The 25,048-nt window shown below is 37.9% G+C and overlaps 1 protein-coding gene across 2 annotated transcripts in view; it reads left to right on the forward strand.

The window, feature by feature from the left end:
• The window catches only part of CDH12 (cadherin 12, type 2 (N-cadherin 2)), a 1,158,911-nt gene that overhangs the window by 794,984 nt on the left and 338,879 nt on the right, over positions 1–25,048 (forward strand). For both annotated transcript variants that reach the window (XM_011933446.1, XM_011933447.1), the window contains one exon: positions 10,868–11,284. In XM_011933446.1, coding sequence (XP_011788836.1) covers positions 11,054–11,284 — 231 coding nt within the window. In that variant the 5' untranslated portion in view covers positions 10,868–11,053. The remainder of the gene's footprint in view (positions 1–10,867; positions 11,285–25,048) is intronic.

A 25,048-nucleotide genomic window follows, 5' to 3' on the forward strand; every position in this document is an offset into this window, starting at 1 on the left:
CAAGTCCACTGTCTGGTTCAATGACTAGTTTCTCTGATTTTCTCCCCCGATGTGTGGATCCCATTTTTCTGTTTCTTTGCATGTCTTAAAATTGTGGGAAATTGACTTTATAAGTAATATATTCTAACAGTTCTAGTTACTCAACCACCAGTCCCCTTCCTGGGGGTTGTTGTTTGCTTGGGCATTTTTCTCTTTAGTGAATTGGATGAACTCATTTCGCAAAATCTATTACCCCCCCAGTTTTCAGCCTCTGCCTGCTCAGAATTTTTCTGTTTTCTATCTTTAATCATGGCCACATATGATATTGTCTAATGTCAGTGTAAACAGCCTGCTGGTCAATGGCTATTCTTAAGACCCTTTAGCCAGTTCGATTTTTACTTTTTACCATTGTACTGCTGCGTCTGAGTCAGAGTAGCATGTTGTTCAGTTAGTATTTGGTATGAAGCTGCATTTAAGTCCTTTGTGCAGATGGGGCTCCTGCCACATCAAAAGTTTTGTGTTTACCTTGGAGGACATTTTCATATCTGCCTCATGCTATGCAGTGATTGGTAGTAAGAAAGTAAAGCTTAATAAGTATAATTACCTTACCAATCCCCAGAGTTGATCGTGGTCCCATGAGATCTCTTCTTGATTGTCCCTTTGCATGTATCACAGAGCCACCAACTTCCTCATAATTGCAACCTGCCGGCTTTTTACTACTTTCAACATCAGATAAGGAGTTTACACTCTGTCCAAATAAAGTATGTCCCCTGAGACAAAGCTGTAGAGCCCTTTGTCCTTTTGGCCTCTGTTACCCCTGAGAGGAATGCCTATACCAATGCAACAAAACTGGGTGTTGGGACCCTCATACCCTCTAGGGGTACCTTCCCTCTTTAAGGGGGCATTGGTGGTGGTGGTGGTGGTGGTGATAGGGATTGCAGCCCTTGGTCTTCTCATTTACCCCTACGAATGTGGAACTTCTGCTCTACAAGAGACCAAAGGAAAGGAGAGGAAGTCCCAGTATGCTTGATATGGTGGATCTGGAATAGATCTCTTATCCTCTGAGAGGGGCTGGGGAAAAGGAAGTCTTGGTTTTCTCCTCCACACCCACTAGAAATGGTGTTTCTACAACTCAGGACTGGCAAGAAGGATGAGAAACACAGCTGGCAATGAGTGTTATTTTGTTTGCTGAATACACTTAAGAACATTTCTAGAGACTTTAAATGATAATTATTAACTAATTTTCTCAGTGAACTTGCTGCTTTGCTGGGTAGAATGTCAGCATAACTCCTTACTCTGCCATTCCAGAAGCATTACATCCTACTTTTAAATTTCACTCTCAGAATGCACCTATCATCATTTTTTTTATTCAGTCCTGATTAACTACATAAAATTGGGAATTCAGGAAGACCACACAGGGGTATGATAGAGTCTAAGTGCCTTCAGACAATTTTGATGGTATCACTACAACTGGAATTTTCTTTAAACTTACTCTGAGCTGATTTTCTGAGCAGCTCGCCATCAATCCCCAGTTGGGGGCTTCCTGGAAACCTTCAATCTATCCCTGCAGGAGCATTTTCCCTTATATTGTTGATACAGAATTTGAACGCAATTTGAAAATTCAGTGTTCTCCATCATAGGTATCTTTCTTCTACACATTGTTAAATAATCAAAATGGAGATCTCCTTGAATTTTTAGCAAGATTTCTATACATCACAAAGCAATGTCTAAATAGGACTCAAATTTTTTTTTTCTCATTCTTTCTCATTCTTTTTTTTTCTTTTTTTTGAGACAGTCTTACTCTGTCACCCAGGCTGGAGTGCAGTGGCGTGATCTCGGTGCACTGCAACCTCTGCTTTCTGGGTTCCCGCAATTCTCCTGCCTCAACTTCCCAAGTAGCTGGCACTACAAGTGCGTGCCACCACACCCAGCAAATTTTTGTATTTTTTAGTAGAGACAGGGTTTCACTATGTTGGCCAGGCTGCTCTTGAACTCCTGGCCTCAAGTGATCTGCTTGCCTTGCCCCTCCAAAGTGTTGGGATTACAGGCTTGAGCCACCACGCCAGGACTTTTTTCCCTGATCTTGTCACATTACTTCTGGTAAATTCGTTCAGTGTCTGACAGAAAGTAGGTTGTACCTTATTTTAGCCATAACTGAGTCCCAGTTTCCCCTCTTCCGTACATCTTATATTAGGATAGTATACTTCTTGCAGGTGAATAACCAATATTGATACATTATTATTATCTAAAGTCCAGATTTTCTTCAGTTTTCTTTAGTTATTACCTATGATTATTTTTATATTCCAGGATCCCCTCCATTGCATTTAGTTGTCACGTCTGCTTAGACTCCTCTTGGCTTTGACAATTTCTCAGATTTTTCTTATTTTCAGCGACTATCACCATTTTAAGAAGTACTGGTAAGGCATGTTATAGGAAATCTCTCAATTGAGACTTGTCTTATGATTAGAATGGGGTTGCAGATTTTTGGGAGAAAGACCACAGAGGCAAATGATCAATTTCAGAATACACTATCAAGGGTTTTCAAACAATACAGTTAAAATCGCACCACAAAAATAAAGATGCGGTCGAATTTCTTTTCTCCTTAAAGAGAGAGATTCTGTCCCTTGCCATAAAGTACTGTCCCATGTTGAGTTTCTTTTTTTTTTTTCCTTGGCTTGTAGGAGATACCAGTAGCAGCCATTTTCATTTCAGTTAAAATTCGGGCCAGTCGTGGTGTCTCACACCTGTAATCCCAGCACTTTGGGAGGCCACGGTGGGTGGATCACAAGGTCTGGAGTTCAAGGCCAGCCTGGTCAAGATACTAAAAGTGCAAAAACTAAAAAATCAAAAAATAAAAAAATAGCGGGGCTTGTTGGCGCACACCTGTAATCCCAGCTACTCAGGAGGCTGAGGCAAAGAATTGCTTAAACCTGGGAGGCGGAGGTTGCAGTGAGACGAGATCGCGCCACTGCACTCCAGCCTGGGTAACCAAGGGAGACTCTGTCTCAAAATAATAAATAAATAAATAAATAAATAAATAAATAAATAAAATTCAAATAGCATATTTTGGCTTCCTAACATACTTGTGAAGTAGAGAGTAGAATCTGGACAAGCTAGAGAGGCAGGATTAATGAACTCCATAAATTAAGATCATTGAGTAATAATCGCCTACAGGCACCTCTGTTTTACTCATAAGAATTAGCAGAGATTGGTTTACTATGTCTGCCTCTCAGCAGGCAGTTTATAAAACAAAAGAGTGAGTGTTAAGGGTTTGCTATACCAGAGACAGAGTCGTACTTCCTTTCCGGATAGGTTTAACTGGAACCAAAAAAGCTGCATTAGGAATGTATGCTTATTCCCAAGGCTTTTCAAAAAGTACCATGTTTTCCTGAACAAAGCTTAAAATTTGCATAACAATGCCTGTTGAAACTTTCAAATAATTTTCCTGAGAGTCATATTCTTAAACTATCAGATTTGCTTGAAGTCTTTAAATATTTACTGATTATAATGCATTTCATACCATAGGAAGCAGAAAGCTTAATTTATGAAGTTAAGTCAAAGAAAATAATGTTTTCAAGGTAAAGAATAACGTTAAAAAATATAAAGCATATTTTTGACATTTTAATAATTTTTGGATTACATAAGTTATGCTGCCATTGTTTCATATATATTATATATATATATATATATATAACATGGAAAATAAAGCATCCCCTTATATTGTTTAATGGGGATCATTTTTTATTACTATTTCAAATTAAAGGGTCATTTATTCACAAGAGGAGGTGGGGGAAGTTGTATTATTTTCCTTTTAAATTTTAAGAAGTGCCCTTGAAAAATTACTCCATGGAATATTAATTTAAAATAGACCACAAGCATAGTCACCATTAAAGAGTTCTCCAGTATGCAGTTAGTATTATGCTACCCATAATAGAGAACCCCTTTTAATAATTAACAAATCTTTCAACTTAATAAGTTGTCCCTGACAAAGAGAACCCTTTCAATGTAATTTATATTGAACATATTTGACCTTTTTCAAGAATTATTCTTAGAAGCAAACATACCCCATTTAAATAAATAACTAGGGAGACCACAGCCTTTGTATATCTTTTAGCTTTGGAGGCACACTTAAAGGAAGTGTTACTGTCAGGAAGTATTTCACAACTAAATATCTGCTGCTTTGATATATGACCATTTAAAAAAAAAAAAAATCCCTCCTGCTAAAAGGGATGTTGGGCTCCAGAGAGTCATCATCAGAGTTAAGAAGTCTTTGAAAAACCACTCTGGCTCTGCAAAAGATGAGGAAGAATAGACAAATATAAATATTTTATCACGGTGCCTAAAATCAGGTACATAGAATAAAACGTACCTCTGGTGATGTCCTTTGTAGCAAATCTGTCTTCCTTAAGGTTCACATATTTCCATAAGGTGCTGACCCCACAGAATAAGCTTTCTATTCTTGCTTTTATAACAACACCATTGGTGCTGGGGCAAGTGTACCCAGGTTGATGGCTTGATATAGTTTTTCCCTGTAATATAGCCTGTGTTTCATGCCTGGGGGAGTTGTTTCCCTTTCACTTAAGAACTGGAGTCCTTCAATCTCCTTGCATTATTTTTGTTGTGATATAGCACTTTAAAAGCTCCCTGGCTGACAACCGTGGCCAGAGTCTGGGATCTGCTGGGAGCAGCATCATGTACCGAAAATAATGTTGGTTCGTCTGTTCACTAAAGGACTGCAGTGTTATACAGACTTGAAATGGATTTTAGGATTATAAAACAATGACAGGAGTTAGGAAATGCACTCTCATACACGTTCTCATTGAGGGATGAGATTAAAAACTATTTACTTAGTCATATTTATATACAGCTCCACAAATAAAATAACATCGTTGATTGTGTCCCCACAGTTCAAACGCTACTCAACAGATAGTTACGTAGCATAAAACTATGTTGTGCCTTCATTTAAAATGATACTTCAGATCTATCTTGTTCCAAAGTCAATATTTTTATTACTCTATTAAGTAATTTATTTATTTTTAATAATATCAATGTCAGAAGCAATTCTCAAATTTAGAATTGTCGAGTAGGTCAAACAGGCTGTCATCTCATCTGTCAGACCCCAGGACTACATTCACAGTTCAAGTTCACTAGGAGGAGCTGCCTGGAACAGTTGGAAACCCTCAAACCCTCTTTTCTGTACAACAGCTACTTCTTATCACTCAACCTGGTGACCTGTTTAGTGCCTTGCTGGGCTGTTGGAACACTTTCTGAATTTTCAGTCACTATGCAATCCTGTGAAAACACTGACCCTGTCTATTATTTCCTGCCTCTGCCTAAAATTATGTCCTTCCCAGGTCCTTGTGGGTGGAAAGCTGGGAGTCTTGGATCTCTGGACTTCAAAGGAACTGTATTGACCTGATAGCTTAAATGTCCTAATTTTACAAAAGAGCTAAAAGAGTCTGAAAGCTTAAGCTGCCCAGTATTGAAATACCTGCTTAGGTTTTGAAAAATAACTTGAAACTCAAGTCTGTAGGTACATATTCCTTGTTTTGCTAGGATTGGAAACCCCTGAGGTTTTGTGTATTTTTACATCTATTAACAGTGGGACAACACAGTAGAGGATCCAAGAGTGTGAGCTCTGTAGTCAGACTGCCCAGATTCAAGCCTACCTGCTATGTACTACCATGTAGATCATGGTCAAGTCATTTAGCATCTCTGTTCCTCCATTTCTTCGTCAAATGGATGTAATAATACCACCTCCTTCACAGGGCTATTATATAGGCACAGAACATACAACACTATGTAGAACGTTGTAAGTTTTCAATAAAGGTTAGCTATTACCATTCAACGAATTATTCATTCAAACTTAACAAAGATGTACTTGGTGCCTATCATTTGCCAGGTAATAGTGTGGACCCCAGGAACAGAATGGCTGATGAAATAGGCACCATTACTCCTCTCTGGCTTCTCTTTACCCCACCACTCCACCCAGAAAAGAGTAAGCAATCACATGAGTACCCTTCTAATATAAATTACTTTAATTACTGTTATTAATATGAATTAAAACTAAGGAGTTTGGACTCAGGAAAGGAAGAGAATGGCAAGGGTTGAGAATGCGGAGGTCGATTATGCAGGCCTTGTTAAATTTGTAAATATCATGTTACAGTTCTGGATTTTAATATGTTCAAGGAGAAAGTTTTATGGTTTTAATTACAAGTGTTTCTGCTAAGTATGATATGCAAGTTTTTTAAAAGCATTGCATTCTACAAAATTCATGTTAAAATAACAGGGCTCATAGAGAAAAAAAGATACGTGCAGATCCCCAAAACTTGTGCAATCACCGCCGGCAATCACCATCCCAGTGAAAATATCAGCAAAAATAAACTATTGCTAAGTAAATACCTAGTAAATATAAAATTCTATTCTTACAAAAATAAGGTAATTTGATAACATGGACACAAGTAAGGTTCAGCCTACTCTGAGAGAGAGGCACAAAAATCTGGAAGAAGCACGGCACAGTATGATAGAATTTGTGTCCGACAAGAGCCAAAGTAAGAACAGAATGTGGGCCTGAGGGAAACGGGCATCATATTCTACATTGCACTCCTCTGTGGCTCCAGTTTACTTCAGCTTTATTACCATAGTTTGCGTTTAGCTGCTGTTGTTTCGTGGTGCAAACTGTTTACGTGTTGGTGAATTGGCTTGTGAAACAACACACAGTAGTTCACCCCTTATCCTACATCATTTTTCATGGTTTCAGTAACCAGTGATAAACTGCAGTCCAAAAATATTACATAGAAACCTACAGAAATAAACAATTTATAAGGTTTAAACTGTGCACCATTTAGAGTAGCATGATGAAATTTTGCAGCATGTACTTCTGTTCCACCTGCGATGTGTATTGTCTTTTTGTGCAGTGGATTCACGTGGTAGACACTCCCTGCCCATGGGTCACTTATCTTTCTTGGTTAGCAGATTGACTGTCACAGTATTGAGTGCTTATGTTCAAGAAAGACTTAGATTAGTTAGTAATGGCCCCAAAGTACAAAAGTAGTGATGCTGGCAACTTGGATATGCCAAAGAGGAACCGTAAAGTGTGCCCTTTATGTGAAAAAGTGAAAGTTCTCTACTTAATAAGGAAAGAAAATAAATCATATGCTGAGGTTGCTATGGTAAGAATAAACCTCTCCATGAAACTGTGAAGAATGAAAAAGAAATCATGTCTAGTTTTGCTGTCCCACCTCCCAAAACTCCAAAAGTTACAGCCCCATGATACGTGCTTAGTTAAAATGTAAAAAGTATAAAATTTGTGGGTGGAAGACATAAACAGAAACGTGTTCTGATTGACAGATAACAGCTTCAGTACTCTCCTTGGTTTCAGGCATCTCCTGGGCATTTTGGAATATATCCTTCACAAATAAGCAGGGACTACTGCACTTTGCATGTTAAATTCACATTTCTCTCTACTTACCAATCACTTATTCACTAACTTCCCCACACTATAGACACATATTCTAGCACAACCGACAGACGGAAAGTGATGTGAGTGGATGAAAACTTCTAAAAGATTACTCTGATAGGGAGTCACAACTCAGGTTTTAGACACCTTTGACTTCTAACGGAAAAGGAGAATTTGGACCAGACTGGAGACAATGATGATGAATGTAGTCGTATGTCCAACCTCAAAAATCTCTAATATACAATGAAAAGACACTTGTCTTGAGAGATGACCTTAGATGTCAGTGTTTTCTAAAGTCTGAGTGTTAATACCTCATATCCCCAAAATAGTGAAAGAGAAGGTTTAATAGAACAGGAAGGCAGAAATACAACCTAATGGCATATTCTAGAATAGATTTGGGAAGTCAGAGTTTCTGTCACCCACTTTGCTCCTTATATTTATCTCCCAATCTGAACGGATGTGCTTGGAATAGGATTGGTATGAGTATGGGATGAAACATGGAAGAAACCAAAAAATTCAAGAAATTAAAACACCTTAGAGGTTAATCCTAGCAATTTAAACTGAAAAACACATGAGAAAACAAACTTACATTACCCTGCTTACACGTTATTGAAATACATGCAAAATGTTCTCTTACTTTCTAATGTATTTTTACCACAAATATGATGCAGTTCATGTTAGATAGTTTACTTTGAATGTTAAGAATAAATTGCTTAAATAGAAATCACACTTGGTGATTCAGACTGTATTTTCTAAATCAGTGCTGTCCAATGGAAAATAATTCAAAATGTAAATGTGAGTTGCATATCAAATTTTAATTTGCCCATAAACATATTGAAAAATTGGAAAGAGGCCAGGCGAGGTGGCTCACACCTGTAATCCTGGCACTTTGGGAGGCTGAGGCAGGCAGATCCTGAGGTCAGGAGATGGAGATCATACTGGCCAACATGGTGAAACACCGTCTCTACTTTTAAAAATACAAAAAATTAGCTGGATCTGGTGTCACACACCTATAGTCCCAGCTACTCAGGAGACTGAGGCAGAAGAATCTCTTGAACCCGGGAGGCGGAGATTACAGTGAACCGAGATTACACCACTGCACTCCAGCCTGGGAGACAGAGCAAGACTCCATCTTAAAAAAATAAATAAAAACAGATAAATAAGCAAAATTAATTTTAATAATGTGTATTTATTTATCCTTATATATCCAAAATACCATCATGTCAAGTAATAAAAACAGATATGATACCTTCTTTTTCTTTGTACTGTCTTTGAAATTCAACATATAATTTAAAAGTAGAGCACATCATGATCCCAAACTGCCAAATTTTAACTAAAAAGGCACATATGACTAGTGGTTTCCATATTGGACAAGGCAGATCTAACTTAAATTTTTATAAATATTATTTTGTCAAAATGAAAAGATCAAAAAAAAAGACAAAGTATGCTTTTGTCAATATCTAACAGTTACAGTTACACTCTTATAAAGAAGAAAAAATTATATCCGCTTTTGTTTTTATTTTTATTTTTTAGGTTTGCCCTGTAAAATACTTTTCTGACATTCCCCATTTCACATCTTATCTCAAGTATGGTGAATTACTACTTCCACATTTAATATTTAAATTTCAATATTTATGAAGAACTCATTAAACATTTTTATTACATTACACATAAGTGAATACACATTGATCTGAATTGCAGCTGACTAGTTGACAAAAACGCCATGTTTTATAGACAATTAAACACGCATTGATTTTGATTTTAGTTCTCTTTTTTTGGAAGCATTATATATATTTTCTGGCCTCCAACATTTTTGGCCCTTAGCAACCTTACAGGCTCAAAGCACTGTGACCCTAGTGCCAAATGCATAAAATCACCCTGGTGCTAGAGCCACATTTCATCATGACTGCTTAGAAAATACAGGAATGCTTTTATTCCTTTAGACCTCAGTGCAATTATCACCTACCACAGGCTTTGGCCAACTTGGGTTTTACCCTCAGGATATTCTTGTTTGCTTTTTTTTTTTTTTGCCCCCATCAGCATAATTTGCCCTCAGTTATTTATTTGACTGTTTATTTTCTGTTTGTGATTTTAGAGAGGCAAAGATTGTGTCTGTTTTCTTATCTACCACATAATTAAAGACAGTGTATTATAGACACTCAATGAATATTAGATAAGTGAATTTAAAAACGTCTGTTATAAGAGAAAGCTCAAAAGTCATTTTACCTAAATGCAGAGTAAAAGTTGTGCTTCTGCTAGGGATCCAGCTTTTCTCTGAGCTACACAACATCTATAAAGTAATACTCACATTGTCAAGGTTTCTGGTATATCCAGGTTAGAGAAACATTTTTTAAGAAAATTTAAATTTATAAAGACTTATAACATCGTATCCATCATTTACATTTTAGTAAGATCATTCAATTTTACATTTAATCATTTATCTGTTCTTTAGATCATCTGTATCTTTCTATTCTCTAACTTCAGGGGCTTTTTGCTTTTTAAAAAATTGTGTTTTCTTTATTCTCTACATTGTGGTTCTTAATTTTGGCATTTTTTTGATCCCCTAGGGGATATGTGGCAATGTCTGGAGATATTTTTTTCTTCTTACAAACCAGATATGGGAAGGGGTGCTACTGTCATCTATTAAATAGAAGAAAAAGGTATGGGAAGGGGTGCTACTGTCATCTATTAAATAGAAGAAAAAGGTGCTACTAGAAATCTTAAATTGCACAAAATAGCTTCCCAGCAATAATAAATTATCAACCCTAAGATGTCAATAATGCTGAAGTTGCAAGATCCTACTCTAACTTAATAGCTCACTTTAAAATAGCGATCTGTATTTTTCTCCTTAACATGTTTTGCCAATTTTTTGAAAATATCATTTCTGTTTATAATGCAACTTTTGCTTCCTTGTGACTAATATTTTCTCACGTCTGTAAAAAACTCAGACAATTGGCTGGGCGCGGTGGCTTAAGCCTGTAATCCCAGCACTTTGGGAGGCCGAGACGTGCGGATCACAAGGTCAGGAGATCGAGACCATCCTGGCTAACATGGTGAAACCCCGTCTCTACTAAAAAAATACAAAAAACTAGCCGGGCGAGGTGGTGGGCGCCTGTAGTCCCAGCTACTCGGGAGGCTGAGGCAGGAGAATGGCGTAAACCCGGGAGGCGGAGCTTGCAGTGAGCCGAGATCCGGCCACTGCACTCCAGCCTGGGCGACAGAGCGAGACTCCGTCTCAAAAAAAAAAAAAAAAACTCAGACAATTTATGCAAGTTAAAATGGTGAATAGCGGTGACCATTTACTAATATAATTCTTTTATAGTCTTTCTTCTCGGTTTCCTTAAATGTTGGCAGATATAGTGAGAGTTGTAATGAATATCATCATGCAATATTATTAATTTAATGTATATTTGTTAATCTACTTCATAGGTCCCTTTAGATGGAATATAATACAGCAGAAGCCTTTTCATCAAAAGGATTAATGCCTGCATTATCATTTCTGCAATAAAACAAGAAGCTAAGTGGTGGAGGCCACAGACACCTCAAACCTGGATTCCACAATTCTACGTTAAGTTTTGGAGTTTTTATTACTCTGCTGTAGGAAAGCCTTTGCCAATGCTTACAAGGAACTGTTTATCCCTGCTTCTCTGGGTTCTGTTTGATGGAGGTCTCCTAACACCACTACAACCGCAGCCACAGCAGACTTTAGCCACAGAGCCAAGAGAAAATGTTATCCATCTGCCAGGACAACGGTCACATTTCCAACGTGTTAAACGTGGCTGGGTATGGAATCAATTTTTTGTGCTGGAAGAATACATGGGCTCCGAGCCTCAGTATGTGGGAAAGGTAATGGCCTATTTCTTTTGACAACCACTTGATAGGAAGGGGGAATATGCATTGTGTATTTTGTATGGATGTTTTGCACAGGAGTTGAACAAACCAGTGACTAGAACACTGGAATTGAAATCCAAGAGACCTGGTTTATCTTCCTGACTCAATGGCCCGGGTAAGCTTCAAAATATCATTTAAACCCTCTTTGCTTTAATTATTCCTGATTATTTTAATGAAAAATAATATATGTTTGGTTCAATTTTTAACATTCTTTGTTGAAGACATGAAGTTAAAATATGAAAATGTTATTAAGCGTAATTGTAACCGTAGTTAGAACTATAGTATCAGTATAGTTTATCATTTTTATTGCTCACAGCCAAATTGGAGATGTTTAGCAATAAGAGACACAGAAGAATCACCAGGCAAAAATAATCTAAACTGATCTTGGTGTTCTTTAATGACAAGGATGTATTTCTTCTTCTTTCCCATTCAAATGTGACATGCCATTTGGATTGTGGTTCTGAAGTATTTGATTTGGCTTGCTAAAGCTTTATAAATAATTTCTATATGTTTAGCAGATATTTATAAATGTGTTTATGGCTGAAGTAATAAATTTTGGAACCCAAATATGTACGCATCAACAGAGCATACAATTTAAAAATCTTATGGCAACTTTATGGAAATTTAATTTTTTTCACAAAATACTTGGTGGCAACCGTCTGTTTCAGGACAGTTATGTTCTACTACTTATTTTTGTTTTATAAAATTTTTTTCACCCATGTCTAGAACAGTGTGACTTGTCCATCACATACAAAAAAATTTCCCCCAGAAATACGTAATATATTTTATTTTGATTTTGTTAATTCTTTTCAAATTTTGTAAAAGATATTGCCATGGGTTTTAATTACAAAAAAAAAAAATAGATATCTGAGGAGAGTTTAAAATAAATCCAAAGTCACAAATGGAAAACCATAATAGGAAGAGTGTTTGGAAATGGATATAGAAGATCACGACTCTTGAGCAGCAAATCCTTTGAGCTTTCTAAAAACATAAGCTAAAGATACATATATAACAGGTTCTATGATTCCAATATTAGGTCAAAGGAAGAATAGTCATTTAAGATCTGAATTATTTCTACCACATTTAAAATAAATTGCCTTGTGGAAATGTATTTAAAGGATATTAAATGATATAGTGGAAAAGGTCTTTAAATAGAATCTTTGTTGAAAGGGACATATAACCAGAGTTTCCACTAAGACATATGTAGCCCCAGGCAAATGATTTTTGCAGGGCACCCATCTATGTTTAAAAATTGAGTAACCCCAAATCAAATCAGTCCGTAAGTACCATTCTAGTAGTACAATCTCAATGATCTTACAAATACACACAGACACACACACATAGACAGACACACACACACACACACACACACACACACACACACACTGCCATTAAGCAAGAACTGTGAACTATCTCCTTTACAGGCTGCCCACCAGGAGTCAGGGGCTGTTCAGTTGGCACTGCGACAACCCCACGGTGCAATCCTTAAAGATCCACAGGGCACTTATGAACCTGTAGGTTGAGTAGAATGTCAAAGTGAGCCCCAAATGATAATTAGACACTGAGACCCAAACAGTTCCAGCCTAGACCAGAATGCCCTTCTCTGATCATATTGCTGTCCACAGATAGCCCTAGTCACACAAAAAGTCTTGGAAAATTTTGAGGAAGTCACTCCAGACTATGGAAGTCCCCAGAAGTTACTGCATAAAGCTTCTGCTTGCATAATTCCTCAAATATGACCGTGGAATATAAAAATCACTAACATTTCTATATTGTAAGATAATTTCATGTGGTCCTCCTACACTTGTTTCATTTTATTTAATTTAATGTAAGAATGGAATTTTGAAATCCAAGACAAAGGGAAGGGTAACATAGTCTAAAACTCTGCAAGATAGATGCCAGTTATCCCAACTCTGTTTATGACAGAAGCTAGGCGTCATATTGAGATTCCTGACAAATTCTCTGTTTTTGATTAGAGAAGATCCATAGACCTCAATTTCCAGAATTGGAGGTAATAAAGTTGAAATTAGGTTAAAAAAAAAAAACTGACTTTTATTTGAACCTAGAGAGTGTTAGTATTTCACCTCCTCAAACGGTTCATGGGATTGTATATGCAAGTTTTTGCTTGATACGCTGAAATTCCACTTTAATAATTGCTACAACAGTGTAGAATTCATCCAGTTTATTTAAAAGAGGAGCTAGTATTTATAAATATAATTAAAAAGGAGTAAGTCTAACATCTAACCTATCATTACATTTAAACAGCATTATTTCCACTGGTACATGGCTCCACATTGGTAACGGGCAATGAACACCCGTGGTTCTCAAGCAGTATATATTTCTAATGCAGATGAAAGAGCGGATGCCAAGATTTCTTTTCCACCAGGAAACTAATTAAATTTTAATTAACTCTGTCTTGATGCTTCTAGATTTGAGAATAGAAATATGATAACATGGAGACCAATTTAATCCATTATATATGTATGTATAAACATATGAATGTATTTATATTCCACTCATTCCAGAAAGACTTTGAGATTACTCATAGAAAAGGAAAGTATTATGAACAATATGGAACTCAGAGCTAAGGAAAAGGGCTAATGCAAAAATGCCTAGGAAAATTGTTAGTTGTCTACAGTTCACCGTTGGACAACTTGGGGGTTAGGAGAACTGACTTCTCCCTAGCACAGTTGAAAATCCAAGTGCAACTTTTGACTCCCCCAAAACTTAACTACTCATAGCCTGCAGTTGATCTGAAGCTTTACTGATAGCCTAGTCAATTAAAACATAATTATATGCTAGAATACATATAACATAAACATATTATGTTTATATATGTAGATATGTATTATAGACTATATTCTTACAATAAAGTAATCTAGAGAAAAGAAAATGTCATTAAGAAAATCACAAGGAAGTCAAATACATTTACTATTCATTAAATGGAAGTGGATCATCATAAAGGTTTTTTTTTATCCTCATCATCTTCACATTGCATAGGCCGAGGAGGAAGAAGAAGAGAAGAAGGTTGTTCTCGCTGTCTCAGAGGTGACAAAAGTGGTAGAAAATCCACATAAAGTAAACCTATGCAGTTCAAACTTAGCTTGTTCTAAGATCAACTGTACTATCTTTGGCCTCAAATATGACTTTCTGGTTCTTGGTAGAAAGAGCATATATGAAAATCATTAATTCATGTAGTTCCCATTGTCAACTACACATTTTTAGGGACCAATTGGTTTTCTTACATTCAAATCTAAAATAATGTATTCATGTAGAAATTTGTAGAGGCAACTGAGTGACTTAGGTAACATTATCTTCAACAATCATTGTATTTAAAGAATCAGATGTTCATGTTGATATCCTTGCAAGAAAGCACAAACTGTGCTATTACTTGTAACAAATGTTACTTTGCTTTCTATACAAATAAATCACAAGGGTATACAGAGGTAAAGCTTTCCTCAAATACATATTGTGAATTTAATACATTACCTAGATAAGTATAAGTTTTCATACTGTACAGTAAGAAAGAAATTAACTTTATCTGCAAAAATTTGTACTTCATATGTTACCAGTTGTTCAAACTAACCACAAGCAAAACACTTGCATTATTACAGACATACATATACATGTGCACAAGTGTGCATACACACACCAACATGATTTATGCTTATACCAACATGGATAATTGCAAGCCTATATCTGTGTGGTAGTAAGTTTTTTCATAGCCTCCAAGTTATGTATCCAGGAAATGCTGCCTATTTTATCCCCGAAGAATTAATTTAAGAAACTGAGTTGTCATTTCAGGTGAATCACAGTTAGCAGCAATTCTTAAATCTAAACTGTTTAAAAGGGCAAAAAATAAAAATGTAAAACATATATAAACCCTAGTTTCAGAGACATCCATTTATTTAACCTACTTTTGATGAACAATGCATTACAACATGAGACAGTATTAAGCCTGTAGGAATAAATGTTACTGTGAGGTCTCTAGATTACAATTATAAAAGTTAAGCTTTATTGAGTGCTTCCTTTGGGCACCATTTTAATTGCTTTACAGACATATACTTACATATCTGCAAAACAGCACTATGACTGATCTTCTTATTAGTGCTATTTTACATATCAGAAAACTGAGGCACCGAAAAGTTAAATGACTTCCCCATATCTCAACACCCAGTGGATGCTTAAGCTAACATGTCAACCAGGTGGTCTAGCTCCATCGCACCAGAAAATATCATGGTTTATTATCCTTCCAGGCTCTTAAGTGCTAACAATCATTTCAATACTGTATTAAAAGTGCTATAATGAAACACTATTAGGAAATGTCTATGGCTCCATCCAGAAGATGGAGGAATTCTAGAAAATCATCACAAATGAGGAAGCACCTGAGATGAGTCTTGAAGGATGATTTGATTTTTCTAGAAGTGGTAGTATGGGGAAAAGTTTTTGTAAGCCCTGAGGCTTGAAACTTCACGGTGAGCCTAGGTAGACATATTTCAGTATAGTCAGATAGTCAGAGTGTAAAACCAATTACTTAGAGTGAATAAATACAGGAAGTGTGGAAAGGTTCAATTCTCATACCCAGATGAGTAGTATTCGTTCTTAAAAGTGTAAAGACCCATAAAGTGCCTTGTTTGGAGATTAATACTAATGGAATTGCAATTCTGGAATGACCCATCAGACAGCCAATTAAAAGATGCGTTGAAGACAGGGGAAGAGGTATAGAGATAGGGAGAGCATCTGCAGGAGAAAGTTACAATGGGCGTGAGGAGGAAGTATAATGAAGGAAATGAGAAATTAGAGTTGAATATTTGAAAGGTGAAGAGATAATGAAAAACTTCAAGATTCATTGATCATGGCAATGTAAAGGATGAGACAAATTAGAGAAATATTGTGAAGGCAAAATCTGCAGAAATTAGTGGATAATTGCATACAGAGAATTAAAGAAAGGGAAGAATAAAAAATGACACAGATTTCTGACTTCTGTTTTATTAGTATCCCTTGTAGATTTGGGACTCAAGTAAGAAATAAAATAATTGGTGTTGGATATCCTATGCCCTTAGTTACTTAGAAGTACACAGGTGAAGTATATCATAGATATTTACATACATTAATCTAGTGTTCACAAAAAAGTGATCGGAATACAAATGGTAGTTAAAATCATAAGTGGTTAATATACTCTAGGGAAAATTACAGATAATGTAAGAGAACCCTGATTTTTTTTAAAAAAATTTATTATAGTTTAAGTTCTAGAGTATATGTGCATAATGTGTACATATGTATACATGTTTGTTACATATGTATACACTTGTCATTTACATTAGGTACATCTCCTAATGCTATCCCTCCCCACTCTCCCCACCCCATGACAGGCCCCGGTGTGTGATGTTCCCCGCCCTGTGTCCAGGTGATCTCATTGTTCAATTCCCACCTATAAGCGAGAACATGCGGTGTTTGGTTTTCTGTCCTTGGGATAGTTCGCTCAGAATGATGGAGAACCCTGATGTTTATTTGCAAAGCAGATTAACAAAATTAGATAGATCTAATTAGTAGAGCCAAAAGGCAAGCATTAGATAGTGTCATGGAAGATAAACCAGGAAAAAGTTTTAAAAATAAGGAAGACAACAAATGTTGAACTCCACAGGCCAAATTACATAATGACTTAAAAGGTTCCATTGGTTTTGGTAACTAGAGATCCAGAGGTGACTTTTGTCAAAATAGTTTTAATGGTTTTGTCTAAAGCATAAAGACAGAAAACAGAGATGTGTACAGCTCATGGGTGATATTTCAAAAGCATAGATGAAAGAGACTGAGGAATGCCCTGTTCCTCAGCTTAATCCTACAGGTGTATTATTTAGTTAGGATTCTCCAGAGAAGCAGAACCAACAAGACATGTATATAAATTGAAAAAAGAAAACATTATTTATTTATTTTTAGTTTTATGCAAATAATTTTATTACTTTTTTAAATTTAATTTAATTTTCAATGCCAGGATACATGTGCAGGACCTGCATGTTTGTTAACATAGGTTAACGTGTGCCATGGTGGTTTGCTGCACCTATCAACCCATCACCTAGGTATTAAGGCCTGAATGCATTAGCTATTTCTCATGATGCTCTCCCTCCCCCTGCACTCCTGACAGGCTGCAGTCCGTGTTGCTCCCCTCCCTGTGTCCATGTGTTCTCATTGTTCAGCTCCATCTTATAAATGAGAACATGCCATGTTTGGTTTTCTGTTCCTGCATTAGTTTGCTGAGGATAATGGCTTCTAACTCCTTCCATGTCCCTGCAAAGGACATGATCTTGTTTCTTTTGATGGTTGCCCAATGTAATTTGTAGATTCAATTCCATTCTCATCAAGATACCATTGACATTCTTCACAGAATTAGAAAGAAAAAAAAAAAAAACTATGGGAAAATTCATATGGAACAAAAAATCATTTTTAAAACATTGGTTCATGCAATTGTATAGGTGCAAGTTCAAAATCTGCAGTAGGGCCTCTAATGGGATGACCTGGGGAAGAGCGCCATTCTGAGCCTGAAGACAGTCTGCTGGAAGAACTCCTTCTTGCTCAGGTGACATCAGTCTTTGTTTTGTTAAGGCCTTCAACTGATTAGATGTGTCCCACCCACATAATGGAGGCTAATCTGTTTTACTCAAAGTTCACAAATGTAAATATTAATGTCACCCAAAGAACACAGAAACATCAGTGATCATGTTTGATCAAATATCCCACCATTATAAGTCCACTCTTTGTCAACTTGGCACCCGTCCACATCTCCTTAAACTATGTTTAATCTCCAAACAGAGATAATAACAAGCTCATACTTCTAACAGGATATAACTGTCTTGCATGCAACCAAAAATACACAAACGTTTTTCTCAGAAAAGAATGTAAAGTCCTTGGGTTTGCTCATCTTGATGTTCCGCAACTTGATGTAAAATTAACAATACTTAAATACTGTGATATAAAGTCAATACATTTTGTGTTACATGATAAGGGGATAGGAGAGGGAAGAAAAAGGATATTAAATATATCATATTTATAATAAGACAAGGAAGAAGTACTTGTAATGATTATAGCCCTCATTTCCATAACTGGTCATGTATCATAGCTTGTATTTATAACTGCCTTTTTCCATTACCCATTTTGTATTACCTTTGCTATCAGCAAGCAACTCAGCTGGTAGTGGCTCTTTACCTTTGGGGGTGACACAACCTTAATTTCTAAAGGGTATGGTCTAGACCATTACTAGTTCTGCCTAGATTGGTTTGTTGTGGTTTTCCATTGACTTTAATCACAGGGCAAGGTAATATAAGAGGCGCCCTAAGAAATATCCAATATTGCATCCATTGTGGAGGGTCAATCCAATTTCCCATTGGTACTCAAGATCAATCACCCTGTACAGCACAGTAATTTCCCTCCTTGCTCTTGATTTAGGGGGAATGAGGAACTCAAAGAGGCTGAGTGGCAGTCTCAACTTCCAGTTGAATGGAACTATTATTTTGTGTCCTGGTGGAAACATTCTTCCTTCTGGAATTAAGACCTCTAGACCTGCATAGCATAAGTCCATAGGGTCAAGAAGCAAAATTTTTGCTAATATGTCACCAGGAGTAATAGTGGTATCACATTCATTTCTACTTCATAATTCCAGACCAGTCACTTCTGGCTTGAGATTGATTTTGGCTATGGAAGGAATAGTGCCATATATTGGATGCTGATTCAGAGCATTTATAGCCTCCTAGAGACCCTTGCCCCAGCCCTGCAAGGGATTGCCACCTATCTGGCACTGTAACTGAGCCTTCACAAGGCCATTTCACCTTTCCTTCAAGCCAGCTGCTTTGGACTGGTGGGAAACATGGTAAAACCAGTGAATTCCATGAGCATGGGTTCATTATTGTACTTGATTTGCTGTGGAGTGTCATCATCAGAAGCAGTGCTGTGTGGAAGATCAGGATGGTAGATAAGGCATTCTGTAGGTCCACAGATGGTAGTTTTGGCAGAAGCATTATATGCTTGGAAGGAAAATCTGCATCCAGAGTGTTTATTCCAGTAAGAACAAAATGCTGCTCCTTCCATGATGAAAGTGGTGAAGTATAATCAACCTGTCACCAGGTTGCTGGCTCATTTCCTTGGGGAATGGGGCCATATTGGGGATTTACTGTTGGTCTCTGCTGCTGAAATGTTAGGCCCTGGGCAGTGGCTATAGCCAGGTCAGCTTTGGTGAGTGGAAATCTGTGTGTTGTTGGTCTCGTGCCACTGTGGCCCCTTTATTTATGAGCACATTGAGTGATGACAGGAGTAGCTGCTGGAAGAGACTGACAGGTATGCACAGAATGGGTTATCATATCCATTTGATGATTAATATCTTCCTCTGCTGATGTTACCTTTTTGTAAACATTCCCATAGGACACAAATATCTTCACATTTTTTGGCACATTCAGAGGGCTCCATCCCTAACCTCTTCCCCAGAACTCTTTGTCATTAATGTTCCAGTCATGTCCTTTCCAAGTCCCTGGCCATTCAGCCAACTCCTTGGCCACAGCCCATGAACTGATATATAATCTCATGTTTGCCCATTTCTAATTCTATGCAAAATAAAAAACCAGGTACACTGCTCAAATTTCTGTCCTCTGAGAGGATTTGCAGTCACCGCTGTCTTTCAGAGAGCATCCCAGAGAGCCTATAACACTGCAGCTGTCGATTTCAGGTGGTGCTTGCTTATCTTGAAGAACCATCCATAAATCAGGCCCAAGTCTTCTCTTTCTCTCTCAGCTGATAGGGAGCACGTGATGAGGCCATAGGTACAGGCTTGGAAAGAGAAGAGAGTGTGGCAGGAATGGAGGCATTTGGGTCTCTTCTTCATGTCAGTTACTTGTGCGTCAAGGGCCTGTTGAGGCCTGATCTTCTATATGTCACTGTCATTTGATGATGGGGTAGTGCTGTGCTCACCTAACTTTATGGTTGCTGGGTCAAGTAGCACATGGTTCATAATAAGCTGCTCAGATCACATAGGAAGTTGGTGTGACATGATTTCAGTGTTCAGTTCTCACTAAGGCCCAGTAGCAGGTTGTCATTGTTTCTTTTTTCTTTTTCTATTTTTTTATTGATTGATTGATTGATTGATTTTGAGACAGAGTCTCACTCTGTCACCCAAGCTTGAGTGCAGTGGTGTGATCTCGGCTCACTGCAACCTCCGCCTCCCGGATTCAAGCCATTCTCCTGCTTCAGCCTCCTGAGTAGCTAGGACTACAGGCGCCCGCCACCACACTGGGCTAATTTTGTATTTTTAATAGAGATGGGGTTTTTCTATGTTGGTCAGGCTGGTCTGGAACTCCTGACCGAGTGATCTGCCCGCCTCAGACTCCCAAAGTGCTGGGATTACAGGCCTAAGCCACCGCACCCGGTCAGTTGTCATGGTTTCTAAAAAGGAGAGTATCTTTTCAAGGATACTTCATATCCTATGAAGATATCCACAGAAGAGGCACGGCTTTGTCCCCAAATCCTAAGGGCCTGTGCTGTAATTCATCAAATGAGACCAACCAAAGATGCCATACAGCATCCCTACCTACTACTGACACTTCTACAACTGTCCCCCACTGGACCTGCTGGATCATATAGCCTAAATAGCAGAACAATCTACATAGCAGCCTGCATCTATCTCAGAGCCTTATTTTTGTTCTGTTCCCCACTCAAAACTAGCAGCATTTCACATCACTCAGTAAATGGGCCAGAGTAATGTACCCAAATGCAAAGTATGTTACCTCCAAAATCCAAAAGGATCTACTAAATGTTGTGCCTCTTTTGTCAGGTTGTAGGAGGGACCACATGCAACAACTTGTGCTTCACCTTTTCAGGGATATCTCAACATATTCCATACTACTAGGCTCCCACAAATTTCACTGAGGTAGACAACAATACATTTTTGTCAGATTTATATCCCGCACCCTGTGTAAATAAATGTTTTATCAAACACATGTAGAGTAGTTGCTGCTTCTTGCTCAATAGATCCAAGCAGCATAATGTGTCCATGTAATGGACCTGTGTGATATCTTGTAAAGGAAAACATAACCAAGATCCTTGTGAAATGAATTATGACATAGGACTAAAGAGTTAATACACCCATGAGGTAGAGCCATGAAGTTGTATTGCTGATCTTGCCAGCCAGAAGCAAACTGCTAATGGTGGTCTTTACCAACAGGAATGGAGAAAATTTATGTGCTATTATCAAAAGCTTCATGCCAGGTACCAGGGGATGTGCCGATTCTCAAGCAATGAAACCACATCTGGCAAAACAGCTGCAGTTGGAGTCACCACCTGGCTAAGCTTCTGATAATCCACTGTCATGCCCAAGATCCATCTGTGTGAGTCACAGACTGAATAGGAGAGTAGAATAAGGATGAGTTGGGAATCAACACCCTGCATGTTTCATCTTTGGTAATGGCACTAATCTCAGCAGTTCCTCCAAGAATGTCATGCTGCTTGGCTTTATGATTGTTCTGTCTAGAAGGAGTTCTAGTGGCGTCCCCTTGGACTTTCCCTCAATTCCAGTCCTCACTTCCAGGTCAGGGAACCAGTGTGGGGATTCTGCCAGCTGCTGAGTATACAAATATCCATTCTGGAACTATGGAAGTAATCACAGAATGGGTTGGGGAGCCACTGGCTCCACTGAGATGGACCCAAGCTGAACTTCATTGGTCCACTGACTTCCACAAGTCTTTATGCTAACTGGTAGGCCCAGTGACAATTTGGGTCTCAGAATTTATGCTCGTTCAGAGCTAATGTCCCTCAAAGGTCTGATTATTTCCTTTTCCCCAAAGTACAGTCACCCTGATACAAAGTGATAGGTCCCTTGGGGATAGGGGAAAGGATGGGAAGGGGGTGAGGGATAAAAGGCTACGAATTGGGTTCAGTGTATAGTGCTTGGGTCATAAGTGCACCAAAATCTCACAAATCACCACTAAAGAACTTACTCATGTCACCAACTACCACCTGTTCCCCAAAAAACTATGAAAATAATTTTTACATTAAAAAGAAAGATTAATAGTATAAATTTTATAAGTGTATTGGGATCCTTCCTCAAGAGATCTCAGCCTCACCCTCATTCAAGGGGTTTTGGGTCTATAAACTGGTGCAAGTCTGGAAACTGATTGAGGGGCAATGACTCTGTTTTTATGATTCAGGTTAGACTTTGTGTACCTGACCTAAAACTTTTCTGTTCATACAGATCAAATAATAACTTAATAGGCTTCCAACATAGTTCATTTTTATGAACAGGATGACCCCCTAGCCAATGCCAGAAATCCCCACAAGTCGTAGCTTTCAGATTGCTCTTTTGACTGCAGTTTATTGGTAAACATGCCAGCCTTACCTTGGCCATTGATTGCTACCACAAGGCCCCTGTCATCCAGGATCCAGTGATTCCTATTGTATTTACATTACATTACATTTACATTGCCAATTCAGTGGCAACAGTTCCCACTGTCAGTTCTGACCTAGAGAGCTGATTGATCACCGGGATGCTGGGGCTCCCCTCAGAAACTGATTCTGTGGTGGTGAAAGGTGTATCCTCTAGACCCTCCCAGTGTGGATAAATAGATATTAAATAAGAAACCCATTCTAGCATTACCAATCTCCCTAGGCCTTTGAGTTTTGTCTTCTATTGTTAGTGACATTTCACATTCATCTACTGTGGGCACACTTTAGCTCCATGTTTCAGACAAACAAACAAAACACTGAAGTTATTTCTCACTCCCTGTGCTGCAATATTAAATACAGAGTCTCTGCTTATTGAGCCCTATCAATGAATTCCACCAATCCAACTTTGTGTTTCTTCTGCCATTATTTCATACCCTATGTATCGATTCCTACATGTACTCCCCAGATTTCTGTCTGGATAAATTAGAAAACTCAAGTAGTTCTTTTGGTATTTAATGCATCACCTCATGGATTACACTTGCACCTCAACTTCAGGGCCATGCAAAGACTTGGGTCTAGTTACACAACTAGAATCAAAGAGAGTGGTGAAGTGGGCCCTGGGAAGACTCAGCAGTATTGCAAGGCAACAGTATCGGGTGAGGCCATTATAGTTTCCTTGGGCAATGCAGGGTTAATCTCCCAAGATGGAGTGAAGAAGACTTATCAGAAATTATGACCGTAGTGTCTCCAGCTTCATCAAGGTCTTCCCACACATCCTTATTCCAACTTTCAATGTGCCATTTCTTTGCAATTACTTTGCTCACTTTAATAGCAGACACATAGGCTAGGAATTCAATTTTTCTTGTATTTCAGTCACTCACAAGATGAAAGTCTAGGATTTTTTCCCCAAATATCTCACCTCTGTGGCTACAACACATAAGGATATTTTTCAGGGCAGACAGAGAAACTGACAGGTGACTTATGTGGTACTTGAGCTGGGAATTCAAATCCCTGAGCTCATCATTTTCTTTCTTCACTTTGTTCAGTAACGTTAGAGGCAACCAGCCCATTTTATTCATTAAATGATTATTTATTATCATTAGTTTGACAAAAATGTTCAAAAATATTATATTATGAGCATGAGATGCTTCCCTCTTGCAAGACTTTGGTTAGGAGAATCCAGTAGTGATACTCTGAATATCTCTGTTGCCGCTTCACACCACAGACTGTTGCTGCTGTCTTTACTACTGGAAAGAGAGTCAATAGTGTATTTAAATCTGGTCATACTAAAGAGCCACTTCCAGAAACCCCAAACCAGTAAAGAAAACTTATTCTTAACATTCGGTTCCTCTAGAGCCATTGTTGCTACCAAATTTACATTAGTCAAAATACTCCAAAAAAACAGAATATGTGTGTATATATCCATATCTAAAGAGATATAGATACATAGTGCTCCCTCAGTATCCACAGGGAAATGGTTCTAGTATCCCCAGAGATACCACAATCCATGCATACTCAAGTCATGCAGTGGGCCCTGTGAAACTTGCAGGTACAAAATGTGTGTTTCATATGCCATGAATAGTATATTTCTGATCCACATTTGGTTGCAGATATAGCACCCACCAATACAGAAGGATGACTGTATTTATTGAAATTTTTCACATATAAGTGGACCCCTGAACTTCAAACTTGTGTTGTTCAATGGTCAACAGTGTGTGTGTGTGTGTGTGTGTGTGTGTGTATCTCCACAATTGCGTGAGTCAGTTTCTGATATATGTGGGAGATTTTAAGAAACTGACTCATGTAATCGTGAAGGAGCAGGTCCGATCTGCAGTGCAAGCCAGCAGGCTGGAAACTCAGAGAGAGTTCCAAACCCGAAGGCAGTATGCTGGCAGAATACGTTTTTGCTTAGAAGAAGTATGTCTGTTTTATTAGGGTCTCCAACTAATTGAATGAAGCCTGTCTAACCTGTTTTACTCGAAGTCCACCAATGTAAATGTTAATCTCATTTAAAAAAACACCTTCACTAAATCATCTAGATTAATATTTGACCAAATATCTAGGTACCCTGGACCAGCAAAATTGACACATAAAATTAACTCTCACAGGAATACTAAGCCCAGTAAGATGTAAAAGAGAAGGTAATCAGTTAGTCTATTAAAAGAAAGAAGTACTGGTTTACTATTAAGACTCAAGGGAAGTAATGTTTTAAAAGACGTTAAAGGGGTAGAACCATTCAGCAATGTGTGATTTTTCTCACCAGCAAGAAACCCAAGGAAAGGATAAAGAGGAATAGATGAT

This window comes from Colobus angolensis, unplaced genomic scaffold (assembly GCF_000951035.1).
Source record: "Colobus angolensis palliatus isolate OR3802 unplaced genomic scaffold, Cang.pa_1.0 Scaffold127, whole genome shotgun sequence".
In the NCBI taxonomy this organism is placed as follows: domain Eukaryota; kingdom Metazoa; phylum Chordata; class Mammalia; order Primates; family Cercopithecidae; genus Colobus; species Colobus angolensis.